At 28.3% G+C, this 21271-nt stretch overlaps 3 protein-coding genes across 3 annotated transcripts; 2 read left to right on the forward strand and 1 right to left on the reverse strand.

Moving 5' to 3' along the window:
• Nucleotides 1-4306: 4306 nt before the first annotated feature.
• On the forward strand, nt 4307-5255 carry LOC119681745 (protein takeout-like). The gene is made up of 3 exons (XM_038095017.1): nt 4307-4576; nt 4658-4791; nt 4893-5255. The coding sequence occupies exons 1-3, from the start codon at nt 4398-4400 to the stop codon at nt 5231-5233; spliced, it is 654 nt and encodes a 217-aa protein (XP_037950945.1). The 5' UTR covers nt 4307-4397; the 3' UTR covers nt 5234-5255.
• A 1262-nt stretch (nt 5256-6517) lies between these two features.
• LOC119685647 (carbonic anhydrase 7-like) lies at nt 6518-20352 on the reverse strand (the record flags this gene model as incomplete). The annotated part of the gene is given in 5 exon segments (XM_038099993.1): nt 6518-6761; nt 6856-6935; nt 19436-19586; nt 19755-20026; nt 20262-20352. Coding segments are annotated over 5 exon segments (771 nt in total), but the record flags the coding sequence as incomplete, so codon positions are not given.
• On the forward strand, nt 8611-17021 carry LOC119682499. Its single transcript, XM_038095953.1, has 10 exons — nt 8611-8640; nt 8727-8882; nt 9744-9899; nt 9959-10123; nt 10197-10334; nt 11831-11986; nt 13966-14121; nt 14181-14345; nt 14417-14548; nt 16914-17021. The coding sequence occupies exons 1-10, from the start codon at nt 8611-8613 to the stop codon at nt 17019-17021; spliced, it is 1362 nt and encodes a 453-aa protein (XP_037951881.1).
• Nucleotides 20353-21271: the final 919 nt, after the last annotated feature.

Here is a 21271-nt window from a genome sequence, read left to right on the forward strand (position 1 = left end):
GCCAATAACATATGGAAAGCACTTAGGTCATGTGCAACTTCCAGGTTAACGTGGCTCACCTATAATAAAAATAGATCTTCGGAACACACCAAAAGACATCGCGTGAACACTGCAAGGCTTATTGCAGTACTTACTGGTCATTGGTGTATAGGAACGCACGCAGATAAACTACGTATTCCCCATAACCCTCACTGCAGAAGTTGTGGAAACCCGAAGGAGGAAGAAATAATAACACATTTTCTCTGTGAATGTCCGGCTCTAACGTTCAGAAGATATAGGTTTTTAGAAAAATACTGCAGTGATAGTTTATCAGACTGCTCAACGGTGAAGATGAAAGACCTATTAAATTATCTAAATTCGATGGGATGGATTTAGACTCTACTCTTCTATACTAGGGTTCTTGCGAGGAATGTGGTAGCAAAACGGCGAAAAATTGCTAATTTGAAGTTATCTTATGGCCTGCCACTGCAACCAACCAACCAACCAGAACTTCTGCGTTTCCTCACGACCTACGGTTACTAAAAAATGAATTCTGTATCTCCAAATATCGCTAAGTGAACCAAAGTCTAAAAAGTTTTATAACCTTCATTATACCTTTAGGCTTACAAGACTACTTTTAGCGATACCACCATACATCTTGTAGGTGGCAAATAGCTATTATTCCGTCAAATAATAAGTTAATTTTACGTGAGGCAATTAAATTGTTTCAGTGCTCGCCGATTTGTCTTAGTCAAGATGAATTTGAACTCATTTCAGGAACCCACTTATATAGACAGGATTGTGTCAAGACAGGTTATATATTATAATATAATAATTTTTTTTGAAGTTTCTAATAAAATCACTCAATTAATTATAATATAGTGTAGCTGCAGTTAAAAACCATATCCATATGTGTATGTAGAAAGTACTATTCTTATTAATGTTTTCTTTTTCTCAAAATCTTTATATATATATACTAAATAACTAAATAAGTTTCGACATAACTAAAGTTTTATTCCTCAAATTTCTACTTAATAATAGTATTAAAATATACTATATCTTTACTTATTCGTACTTTTTGCTGGTATTATTACAATAATTCTTGGTTAAATAGTATTTATACTGCATATATGTGTGCTTGTGCGCTTTTGTTTATAAGTAAATATCAAGTTACCTAAAAAATAAATATTTTATTTTTTAACTTTGCCAATTAAAAATTTTAGTAAATAGTAAACAAATATGAACATTAAGTGCACTTCGCAATATTTTATTTATTTTAATTGAGCTTAAAGTCAATTAAAGTTCATTATCTAAGTAAATGATATTAATTATTTTTAAGCAAAAGTTTCGTCATATTAATATACTCTACTTTATAGTATATAGTATATTTAGCTATATAATAGAAATATTTTTATACGATTATATTTTGAGTTCAACAAATCATTTTGTGAATGTTTGAACTATTCAAATATTTTAAAGATATTAAACTTATACGTTTTATTGAAAAGATTAAATAAATAAGAACAATTGCAGAAAGTATTAACTTTGTAAATTTACAATAAACCTTGTTAAGAAAATAAATAATACTTTTTTACTAATCATATAACATTTATATTTACAAATCAATCTCAATGATATTATTATTTGAATAGACTATTGAATAAAATATGCTGTATAATTTGACAAGTCATTTACCTATCGAAATAAACATCTATAGAAACATAGTCAGATATTTTTACTTTTCTGCTACAATATCCGACAAATTCGTATGTAATTTTTGCAATTATATATTAAAAAGAGAAGTTTTCATCTTTTTTTTTTTAATAGTTTTTGAGAACTTTTAAACTTTGTGTTTTTTTTGCTAATTTTTTAAAAGTTAATAATAAAAGTTAATGTAAACATGCTTGATATCAACATGCAGATCAAATTTCACTATACATTATTTAATTAAAAGCTAATTATTTTTTTTTTTTTTTTGCTCAATTCTTTTTAATATATTTGACTTTTGGTCAAGTGAATTTGTTAATAAAACTTTCACAGTAAATTAACAAAACTCCAGAAAAATGTGCGAACATAACAGTCAAGTACGACTTTTGGTCAGTCAGTTAAGGAGCGCTAACTCTAAGCTTCTAATTTGGCAGGGCACGAATTTGATTCCTGGTAATTGCAATCCCAAAAAATTATTTACGAATAATTAAATACAAGAACTATTTCCAAGACCACAGATGATGTGTATTTGACAATACTCGAAACAGCTGTACGGTCAGCCAAAAATTCAATTAATTAAAATAATATAAAAATGAATTTTTGTTGTTGTAGTTCACTACTGTTCGAAAATCTCTCTACTTAATATATAATGTAATAAGCACTAAACAGTTGAATACCTTTCCTAACAGTCATAGAAGGTCTTAAGATATTTACAAACAAATTAAAATGGAATCACGAAAATAGTTTAGAGAACAAAACTCAAAAGTTTTATTTTTATAGTTATCTACACTTTTATAAAATACTTATTAAAACTTATTGAACTTATTACAAATTTTAATAAAATACTTAACTTTATCTAAATAAATATATATTACTTACACATTACATATAATGTCAACTTCACTAATGACATGTATTTGACAATACTCAAAACTTTTTGGTCAGCCAAAAATTAAATTAATAAAAATAATAAAAATTTTGTTGTTGCGATTCATTACTGTTAGATAAAAAACTCTCAATTAAAAACAAGAGTTTATAGTAGAAACTTAGTTTATTTCGTCAAAACTGATATTAAAAATTAATTCAATTTTAATTATTTAAACTATTTGCAGTCAATTATATTTAAAATACAAAATACGTTGGACCGCATTTACTGAGGCTGAGATATAACAAATTTAAAAACTGATCTGAAAATCTAATGAAGAAACAGATAAAAAAATTTTTAAAAATTTTTCCATCATAAAAATGGATTAGCCAAATCTGAGGTGATAAAGCCAATTTTTGTCTAAATTCATTCCTTTTGTAAAACAATGGCCGATATGCATTATGGCATATGTTAAAATACTGTCAACACAATAAGACTTGATATAAATGTATCTTATCTAAATTAACGTTGTTGCAGTTTCTGACGTTGTTGCAAAGTTCTGAATTAACTGTAACAATTTCAGAATTGTTTTAATGCGACTATAGATTTCTTGAACTTACTTACTTACTTAGTTAGCCATTATAGACATGAGTCGTCTTTGGTCGCATTGAGTAGCCTAAGCTAACCAGCCTGATCAGTTACTTGCTCTCACCAGATGGGAGTTCAGAGTGCTCCCAAATCGTTGGTCATCTGAACCCGGACCGAAGATGTGAGCGTCCTCTACTGCATTTTTCACCTGCGCGTAACGAATCTAGCCGGTGCATTTTTTTCCATTCGCACGATATGACCAAACCAGCACAACCCCTAAGTGTTCATGCACTTAACTATGTCAATGTTACGGTACAGCTCATACAACTAATTTAATACACGTCGCCAACGCGTAGGGCTCCATTGATCCTCCGAAGAATTTTTCTCTCGTATGCTTCTAATGCCTTGTCATCACTGTTGGTAATTGTCCAAGCTTGTGCACCATACAGTAGAACAAGCATGATAAGAGACTTGTAGAGCGTGATTTTTATTTATTGAGAGAAGTCTTTATTTCTCAATCGCCTACTGAGCTCGAAGTACTATCTGTTGGCAAGAGTGATTTTTCGTTCAATCTCTAGGCTGACGTCATTTTTGGTGTTTACGCTGATTTCTAAATAAACAAAATCTTTCACAACTTGGAATCTATAATTGTCAACAGTTACGTGGGTTTCAAGACTCTTAGGAGATTTGATTATTGACAGAAAGTACTTTGTTTCGCCCTCATTCACTACAAGATCCATTTGCTTCTCTTGTTTTTCTAATTCGGAAAATGCCGCAGAGTTGGCGAGGGTGTTTAGCATTATACTTTTGTGGAATACTGTGCCACAAACGTAATACGCGAATTATCGTATCTAACCTTTGGTTAAAGTAGTCACACTATAAGGAGTCACCCTATCTGAAACCTCGTTTGGTATCAAACGGCTCGGAGAAGTTCTTCCCTATTCTAACTGAGCTGATGGTGTTGCTCAACGTCATTTTAAAGTCGAGTTTTTCTTGGGCCTACTCGCTGAAGCTCTTTACTATTACTTAAATTGCAACGACTGTTAAGTGTTTTATTCTGTGCGATACATATCTCTTTTTTGAGAGTCTAGAAATATGAAGGAATTTAGGCTGTTACATATTGAGCTGATAAATATTTTATTTTTATTTTATTTTTAAATTAAATAATTCTTTTTAATTTATAGCGGACTATTTGAAAAGTTGTACAATATATAAACCAGAGTTTACAAAATGTTCCACTGAAAGTATACAAGGTGTAATGAGTTATATATTTACAAATAGCTTACCGGAATTAAAGGAAGAATTTGGTTCACTTGATCCAATGAAACTTGATCAACTTTTATTTAAGCAGGACAACAATGAAGCCGTTACCATTAGAGCTAATTTGACTAATTTACTCGTAAGAGGTCTTAAGGAACTTAAAATCAAAGAAAGTCGGTAAGTAAACTATAAATATTAATTATTAAAAATAAATTAATGGGTAATTTAATTAATTGTTTATTTATTTATTAATTTTAGAGTAAGTAAAAAAGACTTCAGTTGGGAAACGAAAATATTTATACCACATTTTCGCATTGACGGAAATTATAAGATGGAAGGAAGAATTCTGTTAATACCTTTGAGTGGGAATGGAAAAATGTTTATTGAACTTGGTAAGCCTATAACATTAAAAAGAAACAGTACTGATTTAACATATATCTAATTAATAAAAGTATATTAATATATAAAAAAAAATATTATTATTTTTGTATAGAAAATTTGGATATAATAATGCATACAAAGACGCGTTTATTTGAAAGAGGCAACTTTACATTCTACAATGTTACAAATATACGCGTGGATCTTAATCTGGGTGGCTTGAAAACCTATTTCGATAATTTATTCAATGGCAGAAGTTTAGAAGTAGAGCGAAGCACAAATCAATTTTTCAATAAAAAATGGCCTGAATTCTTTGAGGCTTTAAGGCCTCTGATTTCAGAGACAGTTGAACGTGTACTATTTGATATTTTACACAAAGTATTTGACATTATACCGGCAAACTTTTTCGTTGAAGATATTCCTACATCAAAGGAATTATATAAAAAGAAAAGCTAATTAAGTTTGAGAACAACTTTGATTTGTAATTATTTTTTTCTTGTTTGAAATAAAAAAAAATAAACAAACTAATAAGGTTTTATTTGCTTTTACATAGACAAATATATATATATAATGATTTATAAAATATATATATATAATAAAAAGATATATTTTGTTTAAGAGGCTTTCATGATTTTTGGTGAGACCATTAAACTAAAAACGTCAAAATTAATATAATCAACTCATAAAAAATCATCAATTATTTATTCTAAATTTAAAACTAGTACTCTTTCGTAAGCGCTACAATGGTTTTACAGGTTCAAGAACTCAAGAGTAAGCGAGTCTATATCTTGTCCACTTCTTATTGCCGACAAAGTGCTCATCACTATGCCTGTCAGAAATTGACTATTCACAAAGATATAAAACTAGTTGGTTTATAAGTTTTACAATAGATTGTTTTCTCTTGATATATTGAATATTTCTAGAGTTGTTTTATTTATTTACTTAAGATATGCTAGATAACATAATTATATTTTATATTATATTACCAATCGATCTTTGTATTAGAAATATAGTTTGCAAATATCGTTATGTTGAAAGCGACAGACGTCGGGTCGAAACTCTCATGTGGACATAGTTGGATTGTAGTACAGTTCTAAACTGTCTGTATAGGATGACTTCAGATTATCTGTATTCATGCCTAAACTTTGAAGGAAATCTTCAGATAATATTCAGGGAACGAAAGCAGAAGAAAAACTTTCAAGCAAATTACGATATCTCAATCTGTACGGATGGCTCGAGAATAAATTGTGGAATAGGAGCAAGCACATATAAGTCAAATACGGCTTTGGGTTAGTTAGCTAATGACAGCTAACTTTGAGCTTCAAAAACTTTAAAATGCAGAAAATTATTGCATTTCTATTATTTGCCTACACGAAAATCTTATAAAATGTTTACGAGTATATTTTAATAAAATTTTTCAAATTTTTTGTTACTTTTGTAATAAATTGAACAAAAATGCATTAAAAATATTGAAAAACATTTTTTATATTATAAAAAATAATTTATGTATTTATTTAATTAATATTAAAAATTGAAGACATTAAAATAAAATTCTTATTATTATTTTTTAATATATTTTAAACTAAAAATAGTTTTAAACTCAAAGTTAAAATTTATTAAGTTTTAATGAAATATTTCACAATAACTGAAATATACATCAAGATGAATTATTTTCAAATTTTTAACTTAATTAAAGTTAAATTAATATAGAATAATTAAAAATGAAAATTGTCTATTTTTAATAAAAAAAAAACAGCATCTAACTTTCCGGTATAAAATATAATGGAAACTCTATTGAAATGAAGAATCAATGAAACCAATCCCATTTCCTATAGTCAATTTGATTACTTAAATGGTCTACATTCGTGTGACGATTGTTGCCAATCCGCATGAAAACGAGACGATTACCAAGTGGCTGTAAATGACGGTAGTTATCAACAAGTGCACCATCTTGAGTATCCAATAGTTGACGGAAACGTGAAATCTGTAAAAATAAAAAATTCATGTTAATAAAAATTAAAAATTTGAAAATTAAATGAAATAAATTTAATTCAAAAACTAAGTTACTTTTTACGTACTTGTTTTGGAGATATTGGTATTGGATCAGGATATAGTACCCATGTTACTGCTTCTGAACATGGAGGTGTTGTTAGAGAACCTGTAATAAAAATAATTTCAATTAATTTGTTTTCCACTCATTTTAATTTTTAAAATTAAGTGTTTATTTGGTTTATAAAAGAATGAAACTATTAATTTGTATTTCATTATTTTTAGTTATATATTTAATCTTTTTTTTATTTGTAATAAAAGTAATAATTTCGACCATACATTTTTTAATAGATAAAGCTTCATATTAATTTTTAAATAATTTTATTATTAAAATATTAAATTTCACCAATCCTATACTTATATCAATCGGTAAACGTGTGAAACTCAGTATATATGTAGATACTGAAATAATTTAAAAATATTTTATTATCATATCTTATTATTTTATACTATTTCTTATTTCATTCACGTTTCATTTAATAATAAATTTCTTAAATATTTATATATACGAGTATTTTTTTCTCGCTGCTTTCCTGACATTTGAAGAGCTTTGCTATGTTAATCTTCCTTCACCTGAGCACCCACATCATTAAGTATGCCAAGCGATACTCAAGTAACAATTGTTATACATCCTTGTCTGCCAATGATACGGTTTAGTCATTTAATTTATTTGACAAACACTTAGGCTAATCATAGGCTAATGACTTCACGATATTCGATATTGAAGTGAAATCACAGTAATTTGAGAATCAAATTAAAATTTAATTGATTTATTTTGTTTATTGACAAATGTTTGCAGATTATTTTAGACAAACTCATGTGTATATATATATATTTAAAGCAAAATCCAAAAAATCCAGGAAAGTAAAATTATTATATACCTGATAAAAAACTTAATATTCTTCGCATAATAAATAACATAACATTAAATTATATCCGGCAGACAATAAAAATATATTAGAATAATCATATTTATGTAGTTTAAATTAAGAGAGGGAGTTTAAGATTAGTGAGCTTGAATTTTTGGAGATTGTTTATTGTGGAATATATCACAATTCATATTAATGACAAAAAATTTTTATCACAATATATATACTTGCACTGATATATATAATTTAGTAGTCATATCAACTATTGATATATTTAATTTTTGAATAGTTATTCTCTAGGTTCGTCTATTTGCGATTCTCACACTTTAAATAATATTTTTTTTCTTGCTTTTTTTATATTAATTATTATAAAACAAAAATTATTATCATCATTGTACACAAAATGCCTAACTTGTCTAGTCCAGAGAGATCTAAATAATAAATTTAATTTATTTGAGGATGGTCCTGTAGGCTTTTATAAGAAATTTGTTATTATTTTGTTTATTAATTAAACATATGACTGCTTTCAGAAGAAATAAACAAAAGCTATTTGTAGTGAGTTCATCTTTCAACAACGACTAGTTGCGATCCTTCAGAGTACTTCCATCGGATTTAAACCAAAACGTTATATTAACCCTTTGTTGTTCATTTTTATATCGGTTCCATGCATAATACCCTCACTTAAGAAGAAAAACTTCGCTTATATTCGCACGAGCATCATAAAGTTTTTGCAATAAGTGTATTAAATAGAAATAAAAATTTAGATTTTAATTTAGTTTTTGATGATAAAAATATTAATGGGTTTATAATTATTGTAATAGTAAATAAGTATAATTATTTGATTTTAAATTAATACAGTTTAGTTTAATTGAAGATACATTTGTTTACAGTATTTTTATCAATAAATGCGTAAAAATGCACTTGGTTAAAACGTCATTGAGAATTGTAATCTTGATTTTATTCATCTTAACTTCACTAAAAGTGGATTTCCTCTTCAATAACAAAATACATTATTTCAAATTTACTTATAGATCATCTGTTTATTCGAATTCTCTAATATTAAATGTATTCCCCTTAACAAAGAATTTGCCGACTTCGATTATTGTTACCTAAAGTCCGTAAATCGTTCCTATAAGTATATGTCATTAAAAGTGAAACTCTTTAAAGTGCCTATAACTTATGTATCGGTCTGTATACTCGTATACTTTACTTTTAAACTATTTAATTTTATAATATGATGTATCTCAACAGGTACGTTTTGCTTTGTTAAAGAAAGCAAGCGGTTATAAACCATTTTTATACAATATGTCAATAGACGCATGTGAGTTCCTTCGATTACCTAAAAATCCAGTTACGAGTTACTTTTATGTTACAACTTATTTCGCCAATATTCAAACATGAATCACGCATGTCCTTTTAGTGTATGTAAAATTAAATATACATATTGAAATAGTTTTTAAATAGTTTATAACCGTAATATCTACTAAAAAGCTAATATCTAGCTACACCACTGTTATGGACTCACAAATATTATTTTGTTAGATGAAATTATAGGTACGGATGCGAAAGACATGTGATTTTTATAAGACGGTGCCCCCAACGCGACTCGTAATTTCACGTTCTAGTAATAAAAATTGGTTATTAAACTCAAGCGAATTTTCGGCACTGGTACAATGGCTTCTATTAAAATTTAAATACATATTAAAAACAAAACTTCAAAAAATACGAAAATAGTTGAAGATTATCAGTATCAATTAATCAATATAAAAATATTTATGAAAAATTATCATTAATCGAATTTTAATTATTACAGAATAATAAAAATACAATTTATTGATTTTAACATTTAGTTACAAAATAAATGATCTGTGGTAATGTTCAGAAAACGTAACTCCAAAAAATTACATATTTTGTTAATAAATTATTAGAAATAATAATGGTTAAAATGATATTAAGAATTATAATCCTTCGAGTATTCCTTTTACATACAGTAATAATAAATATTTATTATTTTAATTAACAAATAAATAAATTAAATTTATTTATAGGTCATCTGTTTATTCGAATTCACAAATATTAAGTGTATGCCCATTGATAAGGAATTTGCTGACTTCGATTATTGCTACCTAAAGTCAGTAAATCGTTCCTATAAGTATTTGTCATTAAAGGTGAAACTCTTCAAAGTGCCTATAACTAATGTTACGGTATGTATATTTTATTACGTCATTGTTATTCCATATTATAAAATTATGTATATTAACAGATACGTTATGCATTATTAAAAAAAGAGAGCGGTTATAAACCTTTTTTGTATAATATATCTCTAGATGCTTGTGAATTTGTTAAATCACAGAAAAATCCAGTTTCGAAATACTTTCACAGCTTATTTCGAGAACATTCTAACATGAATCACACGTGTCCTTATGATGTATGTAAAGAATATATATATACGCAAATAACTTTCAAATAATAAAACTTTAATAAGAATAATAACTTTCTAGCACGATTTATTTGTGGAGAAATTGGATACGAAGTTCTTGAATTCTAGATTTTCAGTCTTACCATTTCCGAGTGGAGAATACGCCGTTTATTCAACGTGGATTGCTTATAATATTCCTCGAGCCGATGTTTATATTTATGCAAAAATAACTAACTAAAATGTTTTTACTTTTATACTAACTTGAGTGACTTAAAATGGTATTGGGCATTAAGGAGAAAAAATTACTAATTATTTTATTTATTAGTGCAAGTAATGTGTTCACTTAAAAGTACGCACTAGAAATAACAGATAATAAAATATTTCTAATATATCTTAAAGTTTTGGAATCTTAGTATAAATATATTCATATAGATTACAGAACTACATTTATTATAAAAATTATTTTCGTACTTCTTTCTTAAAAACGGCGAAAGAGTTCGCAGGTAAGTAGGTTGAAGTGGCGGCCTTGTATCCAAAAATCTCACTTGAGCCCCATTAATGGCGCATTGTGGAACCATAGTATGCGACTAACACTGAAAAAGGTAACGACTCCTTCATTAGATTAAGGAAAACCAACCTGATAGTTCTAACGAAAGCGTAACACAAACTGCCAATTCAAATTGTTTTACCGCAATTGCGTATTTAGAAGGGAAAGGATATTAAACGGATACTTCTCTCTTTTGACAATAATATCTGAAGATAACAGACAACAATTCTGAGAAAGACACGTTTTTTTTATTTCCTCACTAATATGTACTATAAATTTTGATCATAATAATATTGAAACATTGAAATATTGAAAAAGCTTGCAAACTTTTAAACACAACTATCAAAAAAAACCATAGAATGGTTAGTTTTAATTTTCAAACAGAGAGCGTATTTTAATAAAGCTTTTAAAGCCCTAAAAGAATAATTACTTTTTATATACACATAGTTATATACATATAGATATGTTTATAAATAAAAATGCTGTTACCTCTTATTATAATTAATTTTGTATAAAAATTTCTCTTGTACATCCCCCCTGGTCATAAAACTCTAATTGATATTATAGATGTAAGTTTCCCTCTGTAATTTGTGTCATTATTTTACTATTTTATTCAGTGAACAGTAGAAAAACTTCGACAATGAAAGATGACATATTCCCTCTCCGCTTTTTCTTAGTATAATATTAGCCACACCACTGTCATATTCATAATTTCACGTTCTGGCGATTAGAATTGGCCGCAAGAATCAAGCGATTTCTCGCTACTGGTACAATGGATTTTAATGCAATTTAAATGGATAATAAATATATCACTTTTAAAAACACGAAAACAGTTGAAGATTATCAATATCAATTAATCAATATGACAATATTTTTAAAAAAACAGTGATACTATCATTAATGGAGTTTTAATTATTAAAGAATAATAAAAATGCAATTCAAATGATCTTAACATTCAGTTCAAAATTTAATGATCTTTCGTAACATTCAGAAGTGTAGTCTTTTGCAAAGATTCCTAAAAATTATATCTTTTGTTCATAAATTATTAGAAATAATAATGGTTAAAATGATATTGAGAATTATAATCCTTCGAGTATTTCTTTTACATACAGTAATAATAAAAAATTTTTATTTTAATTAACAAATAAATAAATTTAATTTATTTATAGGTCATCTGTTTGTTCGAATTCACAAATATTAAGTGTATGCCGCTTGATAAGGAATTTGCCGACTTCGATTATTGCTACCTAAAGTCAGTAAATCGTTCCTATAAATATATGTCATTAAAGGTAAAACTCTTCAAAGTGCCTATAACTAGTGTTACGGTATGTATATTTTGTTACGTTTTAGTTATTCAATATTATAAAATTATGTATATTAACAGATACGTTATGCATTATTAAAAAAAGAGAGCGGTTATAAACCTTTTTTGTATAATATATCTCTAGATGCTTGTGAATTTTTGAAATCACAGAAAAATCCAGTTACGAAATACTTTCACAGCTTTTTTCGAGAACATTCTAACATGAATCACACGTGTCCTTATGATGTATGTAAAGAATATATATATACGCAAATAACTTTCAAATAATAAAACTTTAATAAGAATAATAACTTTCTAGCACGATTTATTTGTGGAGAAATTGGATACGAAGTTCTTGAATTCTAGATTTTCAGTCTTACCATTTCCGAGTGGAGAATACGCCGTTTATTCAACGTGGATTGCTTATAATATTCCTCGAGCCGATGTTTATATTTATGCAAAAATAACTAACTAAAATGTTTTTACTTTTATACTAACTTGAGTGACTTAAAATGGTATTGGGCATTAAGGAGAAAAAATTACTAATTATTTTATTTATTAGTGCAAGTAATGTGTTCACTTAAAAGTACGCACTAGAAATAACAGATAATAAAATATTTCTAATATATCTTAAAGTTTTGGAATCTTAGTATAAATATATTCATATAGATTACAGGACTACATTTATTATAAAAATTATTTTCGTACTTCTTTCTTAAAAGCGGCGAAAAAGTTCGCAGGTAAGTAGGTTGAAGTGGCGGCCTTGTATCCAAAAATCTCAGTTGAGCCCCATTAATGGCCCATTGTGGAACCATAGTATGCGACTAACACTGAAAAAGGTAACGACTCCTCCATTAGGTTAAGGAAAACCAACCTGATAGTTCTAACGAAAGCGTAACACAAACTGCCAATTCAAATTTTTTTACCCCAATTGCGTATTTAGAAGGGAAAGGATATTAAACGGTTACCTCTCTTTTTTGACAATAATATCTGAAGATAACAGACAACAATTCTGAGAAAGACACGTTTTTATTATTTCCTCACTAATATGTACTATAAATTTTGATCATAATATTGAAACATTGAAATATTGAAAAAGCTTGCAAACTTTTAAACACAACTATCAAAAAAAACCATAGAATGGTTAGTTTTAATTTTCAAACAGAGAGCGTATTTTAGTAAAGCTTTTATAGCCCTAAAAGAATAATTACTTTTTATATACACATAGTTATATACATATAGATATGTTTATAAATAAAAATGCTGTTACCTCTTATTATAATTAATTTTGTATAAAAATTTCTCTTGTACATCCCCCCTGGTCATAAAACTCTAACTGATATTACAGTTCAATTTATTTCGGAGGCTTAGTTCAAAATCTCAGGCTTCTCAGAACATTATCAGATAACATAGATGTAAGTTTCCCTCTGTAATCTGTGTCATTATTTTACTATTTTATTCAGTGAACAGTAGAAAAACTTCGACAATGAAAGATGACATATTACCTCTCCGCTTTTTCTTAGTATAATATTAGCCACACCACTGTCATATTCATAATTTCACGTTCTGGCGATTAGAATTGGCCGCTAGAATCAAGCGATTTCTCGCTACTGATACAATGGATTTTAATGCTATTTAAATGGATAATAAAAATATCACTTTTAAAAACACGAAAACAGTTGAAGATTATCAATATCAATTAATCAATATAAAAATATTTATAAAAAACCGTGATACTATCATTAATGGAGTTTTAATTATTAAAGAATAATAAAAATACAATTTATTGATTTTAACATTTAGTTAAAAATTAAATGATCTTTTGTAACAATCAGAAAACGTAACTCCAAAAAATTACATATTTTGTTAATAAATTATTAGAAATAATAATGGTTAAAATGATATTGAGAATTATAATCCTTCGAGTATTCCTTTTACATACAGTAATAATAAATATTTTTTATTTTAATTAACAAATAAATAAATTTAATTTATTTATAGGTCATCTGTTTATTCGAATTCACAAATATCAAGTGTATGCCCATTGATAAGGAATTTGCCGACTTCGATTATTGCTACCTAAAGTCAGTAAATCGTTCCTATAAGTATTTGTCATTAAAGGTGAAACTCTTCAAAGTGCCTATAACTAATGTTACGGTATGTATATTTTATTACGTCATTGTTATTTAATATTATAAAATTATATATACTAACAGATACGTTATGCCGTCTTAAAGAAATTGAGCGGTTATAAACCATTTTTGTATAATATATCGTTCAATGGTTGCGATTTTTTTAAATCACCTAAAAATCCAGTTACGAAATACTTTCACAGCTTTTTTCGAGAACATTCTAACATGAATCACACGTGTCCTTATGATGTATGTAAAAAATATAAATAAGCAAATAACGTTTAAATAGCAAAATGTTAATTAAAATAATAACTTTCTAGCACGATTTAATTGTGGAGAAATTGAATACGAACTTCTTGAATTCTAGATTTTTAGTCTTACCATTTCCGAGTGGAGAATACGCTCTTTATACAACGTGGATTGCTTACAATATTCCTCGAGCCGATGTTTATGTTTATGGAAAAATAACTAACTAAAATGTTTTTACTTTTACATGAACTTAAGTAACTTAAAATGGTATTGGGCATTAAGGAAAAAAAATTACTATTTATTTCATTTATTAGTGCAAGTAATATGTTTACTTAAAAGTATTTACTAGAAGCAACAGATAATAAAATATTTCTAATGTATCTTAAAGTTTTGGAATTTTTTTTATTTTATAAATAGATTCATATATATTTTTTACGTTTATTATAAAAAATATTTTCATATATCTTTCAAATATCTTGTAGATAAAGTAGAAGCGAAATTTTTGAATGATAGAACTACCTTTTTACCATTCCCGAATTGAGGTTATGCATTATACACAACTTGGAGTGCTTATAATGTTCCTCGTGCCGATGTTAATGTTTATGGAAGAATATATAACTAAATTCTTTGTTTTACTTTTTTAATGACATTTTTATTACTGTATAGATGAAATGAAAAATATAAAGCTATATTAATTGTTGGTAATGTATACATGTTATAAAAATTACTTATTAATTAAATGCATTTTATTAACGAATCATTTTCTTACGATGTATAAAATCAGGTTTCTGTGAATATTAGTCTAGATATTTTGTATTTTTAAAACTTTTTGTCAACACAAATAACTATCTTTTCATTTGTTTTATAGCATACTAAACAAACCTATTCGAAATGTCAAAAAACAAAAAAAATTTACCAAAACAAATCTAAAATTTTCTTGTTTGATAGACTGATATTGCATTTAGGGGCATTTATATAATAGAGTAACTTTCAACTTTTCAAGGAAACGCATTTACATATTACTAGATATTTATCTCTTGCATTTCAAATTGGCATAAGCCATCGGGGAATATTATTGTAAGCTCAGCCGGCCTTACAGTGCTACAAAAATATCGGAAATGAGATAAAACCACAAACGTCAGCTCTTTTAGCGACATTTACCAGTTCATATAGATGTTAACTAATACGATAAAAAGAACTTTACATTTACTCTCAGCTGATGCAACAGCTTAAGTAACACTCAAGGCGTGCGCCAGAATTGCGCTCTGTCACCGCTGCTTCTCATCACAGTTCTGGATGACAGAACTAACACTGTCCTTCAATCTGCCGGCATTATTTGGTGTTCCTTTCAAAAACTATATGATTTGTATTATGTCGACGACATCTGCATCTTGTCTCACCTTGTACCTTGCAAGGTATAAAAGATAAGCTTGAGCTCCTAGCAAAAAAGGCCAATAAAATTGGTTTAAAAATAAACTACAACAAAACAAGCATCAAATCAATCCTTCTGTATGGATCTGAAACGTTGAAAGTCACAGAACGCATCCGACAGAAAATGCAAGTATTTGTCAAGAAATGTTTCTGTCGTATGTTTAAAATTTTCTTGTCATGGTTAATCTCACACACAGAACTTCTCACGATATTCGAAAATGTACCAATAGAACTAGAGTTTAAAATCTGGAAGTGGCGTTGGATTGGACACGCATTCGTATAAGACAACATCTCCATTGTGAAAATGGGATAACGGCGAATTAACACCAAATTCTTCATATCTGGAGTTGGTCTATTCATTTTATGAATTAAAACCTTTTTTTCAGAAAATCGTCTAAAAAAAGATATTTGAATCAAATCTTTAATCACACATTTATCCATTTCTAAATATTATTTTTCACTTAAAATTTCTTTAATTTTTTTCTTTACTTTTACCATTTGCTAGTATAAAATTGTAATAATGACTTTGTTTTTGGTTTATTTCCAACCTCTACATAAAAGAAAGGAACTCTCATACATTCATTTACTCTTTTACTTTGTATTTGCTATGCACGGTTCAGTTTTTTAACTGAACCATTTGCTCATATAAAACGGCAACCGTGACTTTGATTGTTTTTGCACGCTTTGTACATATGAACTTATGGTTCACTTTTGTCGATTGAACCTCTAGTCAAATGTAACATAATTTGGTTCGCAATGTGAATGTTATTTCATTTGCATGCTTTGTAAGCAGCGCGGTGCAGTTTTTATTCTGAACCTTAGTATATTTTAAGAGGAATGTGTTTTCTCTTTTATTAATTATAAGTAATGTTGAGTGTAACTAAAATATGTATGTGTGATTTTGTTTGTATTGTACGTTTTGTGTTTATGTTAATCTGTTTGCAAAAGTATTATAAAAAATGTTAAGTAGCAAAATAGCAAATTTTTTACCTAATAAAAAAAAGATCTAAAAAGAAAGCTTTGTTAAGGTGTTCAGTGAACACTCTGCACCACTCGACGCCTCGCCTTTGAAAACAACATATATAACCAATTAATTGCTGAAGTTTATTATTCTAATAAACATTATTAAAAATTTAGGAAATCAATACTAACATCACAGATATAATGCGTGGCTCGGATTTACGCGTTTCGGATTACGCATGGGAAATTCACAAAGTCACGCAAAATAAATGCGTTATCATGTAAGATTCAATAAACCAATTAATTGATTTTATATTTTAGAATTGCGTTAAAAAATAACAACTTTTCAAAGTTTTACAACAAATTTTTTAAATTGATTAATAATTTATAGTAAGTAAATTAGACTTCATTGACGTTATGCTAATGAGCTTAATTGAGTATCTCACTGCGTATACGTAATTTAATTTTTGTTTTGTTTTGTTTTGTTTTTATTTTATTTTAAACAAACAAAATAGAGTGCAAAAATTTAACAAATATTTGCGAATAATCTTGGTTATTTATTTATATTTTTTTTATTTGGCTTATCAATTAAAAGAACTTATGTCATACATTAAATACAAAAAGAAAATTATCAACACAAATAAATTAAAATAAATCAAAATTGATTGAACTTTGAGTTTTTTGGCAGTTGAAAGAAAGAAAAATAGAAGTTCTCTATTTTGACCAAAAAAAAAGAAACAATCTTTTTTGTAATAAAATTTGACTAGCAACAAACATTTTAAAAATAATTAATAATAAAAAAAAAATTTAAAAAATCAATTAACAACGATTTAATTGGGAGTTTGCAAAATAATTTCAAATAAACGTTCAGAATTCCTTTCGTTATACTTTTGTTAGTACAAGATATATTTCAAATTGGACAGTACTCTGCAGACAATCTTGCGAGGACAGGATCTACCATGATAATTTCTGGGTCGACACCATATTGTGGATTAAGTTGGTCTACAATTAGGTCTCTTATCGATAAATAGTTTTCAGCCGAGAGAAGTCGCTACTGGCGCAACATTCCAGGTAACCATCGGGCTAAAGAGCTTGTTTATCCTTACAATTGTAGCAAGGTATCCTTCTTCAGCAGAACAGAGTTGAGTTTACTGGTAGGATACTAAACGGGTCACCGTGGACTGCGTTATCACCTTAATAAAATGGGCCTAACCGAAGAGATGGATTGTTGACTCTACTTGGAAGCAGACGAGACTTCCAGTCACATTCTCTGTGACTGCCCAGCAATGTTCTGAGCCAGGGGGAAGTCACTGGGTCGAGCTACTCTCCCCTTCTGACATTAAGAGATCCTCAACGGCTGACATTCTGGTTTTCATTCGATTAGAGTCTGTTGCAGCACAAAAGATTAACCATGACGGCAGTGCTTCGCTCCGTTGGGAGCCGGTACCCTCTTTATTTCTTTTTAAACAATAGCTATTTGTAGTCAAATCATCTATTAAAAACAATTTGCTGATGGATGGACAAAATATTGTAAAAATTAATTACTTACCATTGTAAATCACACTAGTCACTAGTAAAATAGTGTTTATTTTACAATAAAAAAAATATACCCTTCCAATTAAAATGGAATTATTTAATTACCATTTTTTTATGTAAGTAAATCATTTTTATCATTGAAAATAGTAAATATATTATTAAATTATTAAATGATTGTTAATATCGCATTCAATTTCTACATATCATCAAAAGCAGTAAATATAAAATGACTTTTCATTCTAATATTTAGAGCACTTCTATAAAAATTCAATAAAATTTAAATAATTTCAATAAAAAAAAAATATTAATGTTTTCTTGCCGAGAATAACGTGTCTTTATGATGAAAAGTAACTATTTAAAACTTAGACGGATTCGAATAGCAAAGAAAAGACAAGAACAAAAATTTAGTTAATTTAATAAAATTTAACTATACCATTAAGTAAATCAAACCGGCGTGTGTCGCATATAGCAAAGCTGCTAATTCTACTATCCAAAAGCTACAAATTGCTCAAAATTAGGCTCTCCGAAGAAATCGTCAAAGCGCCATCTGCTACATCTGCATAAATAAGATGCTAAGAGACCTCATTAAAAAATACATAAGAGACAGAGCCCTGAAGCTATACGCGAAAACTGACAGGCTGTCACTAGGGTGTCTAGCACTATCTAATATCAGATCAGTTATCGAATAACCAACGAAGCTTGTGAGGAATACGTAAATTAGTCAAATAAAAGGAAGGAATTCTGTAGAAATGCCACAGCTAAGAAAGAATGAAAGTGGCTAGTTGCACTAACTCGGAAGAACCTCAACATAAGTCCTGGTATCACTACAGATTTAACAGGTCTTTGATGATGTGAGCCAGTCAACACTATGTTTTTACAGTGTATCAATTTTTTAAATTGAAATAGTTTATATTTTGATATTAGAAATCAGAAATCAAGTTTTCCATATACTTTTCATATTCTCAAAAAAATAAAAATAAATAAATTTGTTTGAATTGAAAATTAAACTGCTATGTACGCTTTTGAAAATTAAATATTCTCAAAGGATATCCATAAAATTTTATTTATGAATCCTTTCGATAGATATTAGTATTTGCTATATAATAAATACAAAATTGAATCCCTTATTAATTTGCTAAATTAAGTTAAATTATTTAACTTACCTTTATATGTGTAAAACTTGTCCACATCAACGGTGTTTATCAATGAAGAAAGTGAGAAGGTCACATTTAAATTGATCTCATTACTTGCATCCGGTATCAAATGTAAATGATGGCATATTGTTGTTAAACCAGGACCTTCATCTTCATCTAACTGCAAAATTGGAATAAGAAAATTTTACTTTTTGCAACAATTTCCAAAAAATTAAATAAAATATTAAAGTATCTAGAAATGAAGTATGTGCTCAATGCAATGCGGAATTATAAGAAGAAGAAAAGGAATTGAATGAAATGAAACTTCCGGCAGACTAAATAAGCTCACATTGAAAAAGAATCCCAGCACAGCTGCACCATCTGCATAATCTAATGCCTCAGCCAATGTGGCATATTTCTTGTTTCGGTGTACAATGTGCATTTCCATTGTATAACGAATATCGTTGACAACATGCTCAGCGCCTCGATTGTTCTTATCGCCCCAATGGAAGTGTATGCCTTCCACCTCGAATTCACCCGGCAGCTTTCCACCGCGCACATAAGGCATAAATTCACCGTTTTTCAGTTCGGTCGCATTCAGCTTGGGTATGGTAATTGATACTGTGATGTTTCGGGAAAAAGGTAGAAAATATATTAAAAGAAATATTAAATTAAACAGGCTAATGCATGCTGGCTTAAGCCCTAAACAGTAGCCCTAAATTGTTGTTTTAATTTTGTACTGTTTACGCACCCCGCTACGCGCACACACGGATGCTCATAAACATAATTAGTTTATGTTACTAATTAAAACAAATATTGTTTTAGGCTAAGGAGTAAGTATTTCAGATATACATACCTGTGTGTCCGTTGTTTAATATTTTAAGTGGGTGTGGCAACAAATTGTGGTAACCTATCATATCGATAGCTGGCATATACAATGGTATGGTCTGTCGAAAAGTGAATAAAATTGTTTTTTATTTTTTAATAATTAAAAGGTACTAAGGAATTATTTTACGATACGATAATACAATACTTTATATGTTTTTAGTCTTATAAATATAGTAACACAATTATAATCGATTATAATTAATTTTTAATCAAATAAATATTTTTAATGTACTCTTTTCACAAATATAAGAAAATAATTTTAATATTTATTATCAGCAGTAATAGGCTTCAATTTTCTGAATAAATGAAATTGTTGGAATAAGTAAAAATATATAAATAAAATACGATAAATACAATTTCATTTAGGTTAGAGTATACCGACGATCCCTACTGGATCCACTTAGGCCTATTGGCACATTGTGTAACTCAAGGTTTAAAACCACCTAGAACCCTTGGCGATGAATAAATTGCTATTTTGTGTCAGGTCCTGTAATTAGTCAAAGTATTCAAGAAAGGGGGTCCTAGAGAATTAAGTTGTCGTTGAGCTGGGTAAAAACATAGTAGATAAGAGGCACTCTCATCATCTTCCCCGTAGATATTCATTAAGTTGCTTAAAATAAGCAACGAAATAAATACCTAAGAGATCATAACATATTTAACCCGTGCTAGCGCAGTAGTCTAGGTAACCGTTAAGCTAAAGATCTCATTCATCTTTATATCTGTTGTAAGGCAGACTAAGCTAAAGGTAACCGCTAAGCTAAAGAGATCATTCATCTTTATACGTGTTGTAAGGCAGACTTTATTAATACAATAGAGCTGAATTTGTAGACAAGTTTTTGAACAGGCCACCTTGGCCTGTTTTATTATCTCAATAAAAGGGCTCTATCTTAACAATTTTTATTATTAAAAGTTTGACGCCGGAATTCACGCAGCAGCCGGTACCACGACCAGAAAAGTCCTATTGTACCAATTTCAATA

The sequence above is a fragment of the Teleopsis dalmanni genome, chromosome 2 (genome assembly GCF_002237135.1).
Source record: "Teleopsis dalmanni isolate 2A chromosome 2, ASM223713v2, whole genome shotgun sequence".
NCBI classification, from domain to species: domain Eukaryota; kingdom Metazoa; phylum Arthropoda; class Insecta; order Diptera; family Diopsidae; genus Teleopsis; species Teleopsis dalmanni.

Excerpts from the sequence above, each read along its gene's own strand:
- LOC119682499 (XM_038095953.1), top strand. The coding sequence starts at position 8,611 with ATGCACTTGGTTAAAACGTCATTGAGAATT. Across the intron at positions 9,900-9,958 it reads TGCCTATAACTAATGTTACG|ATACGTTATGCATTATTAAA; the intron begins GTATGTATATTT and ends GTATATTAACAG. Across the intron at positions 14,122-14,180 it reads TGCCTATAACTAATGTTACG|ATACGTTATGCCGTCTTAAA; the intron begins GTATGTATATTT and ends ATATACTAACAG.
- LOC119681745 (XM_038095017.1), top strand. The coding sequence starts at position 4,398 with ATGAGTTATATATTTACAAATAGCTTACCGGAATTAAAGGAAGAATTT. Across the intron at positions 4,577-4,657 it reads CTTAAAATCAAAGAAAGTCG|AGTAAGTAAAAAAGACTTCA; the intron begins GTAAGTAAACTA and ends TATTAATTTTAG. Across the intron at positions 4,792-4,892 it reads AAAAATGTTTATTGAACTTG|AAAATTTGGATATAATAATG; the intron begins GTAAGCCTATAA and ends ATTTTTGTATAG.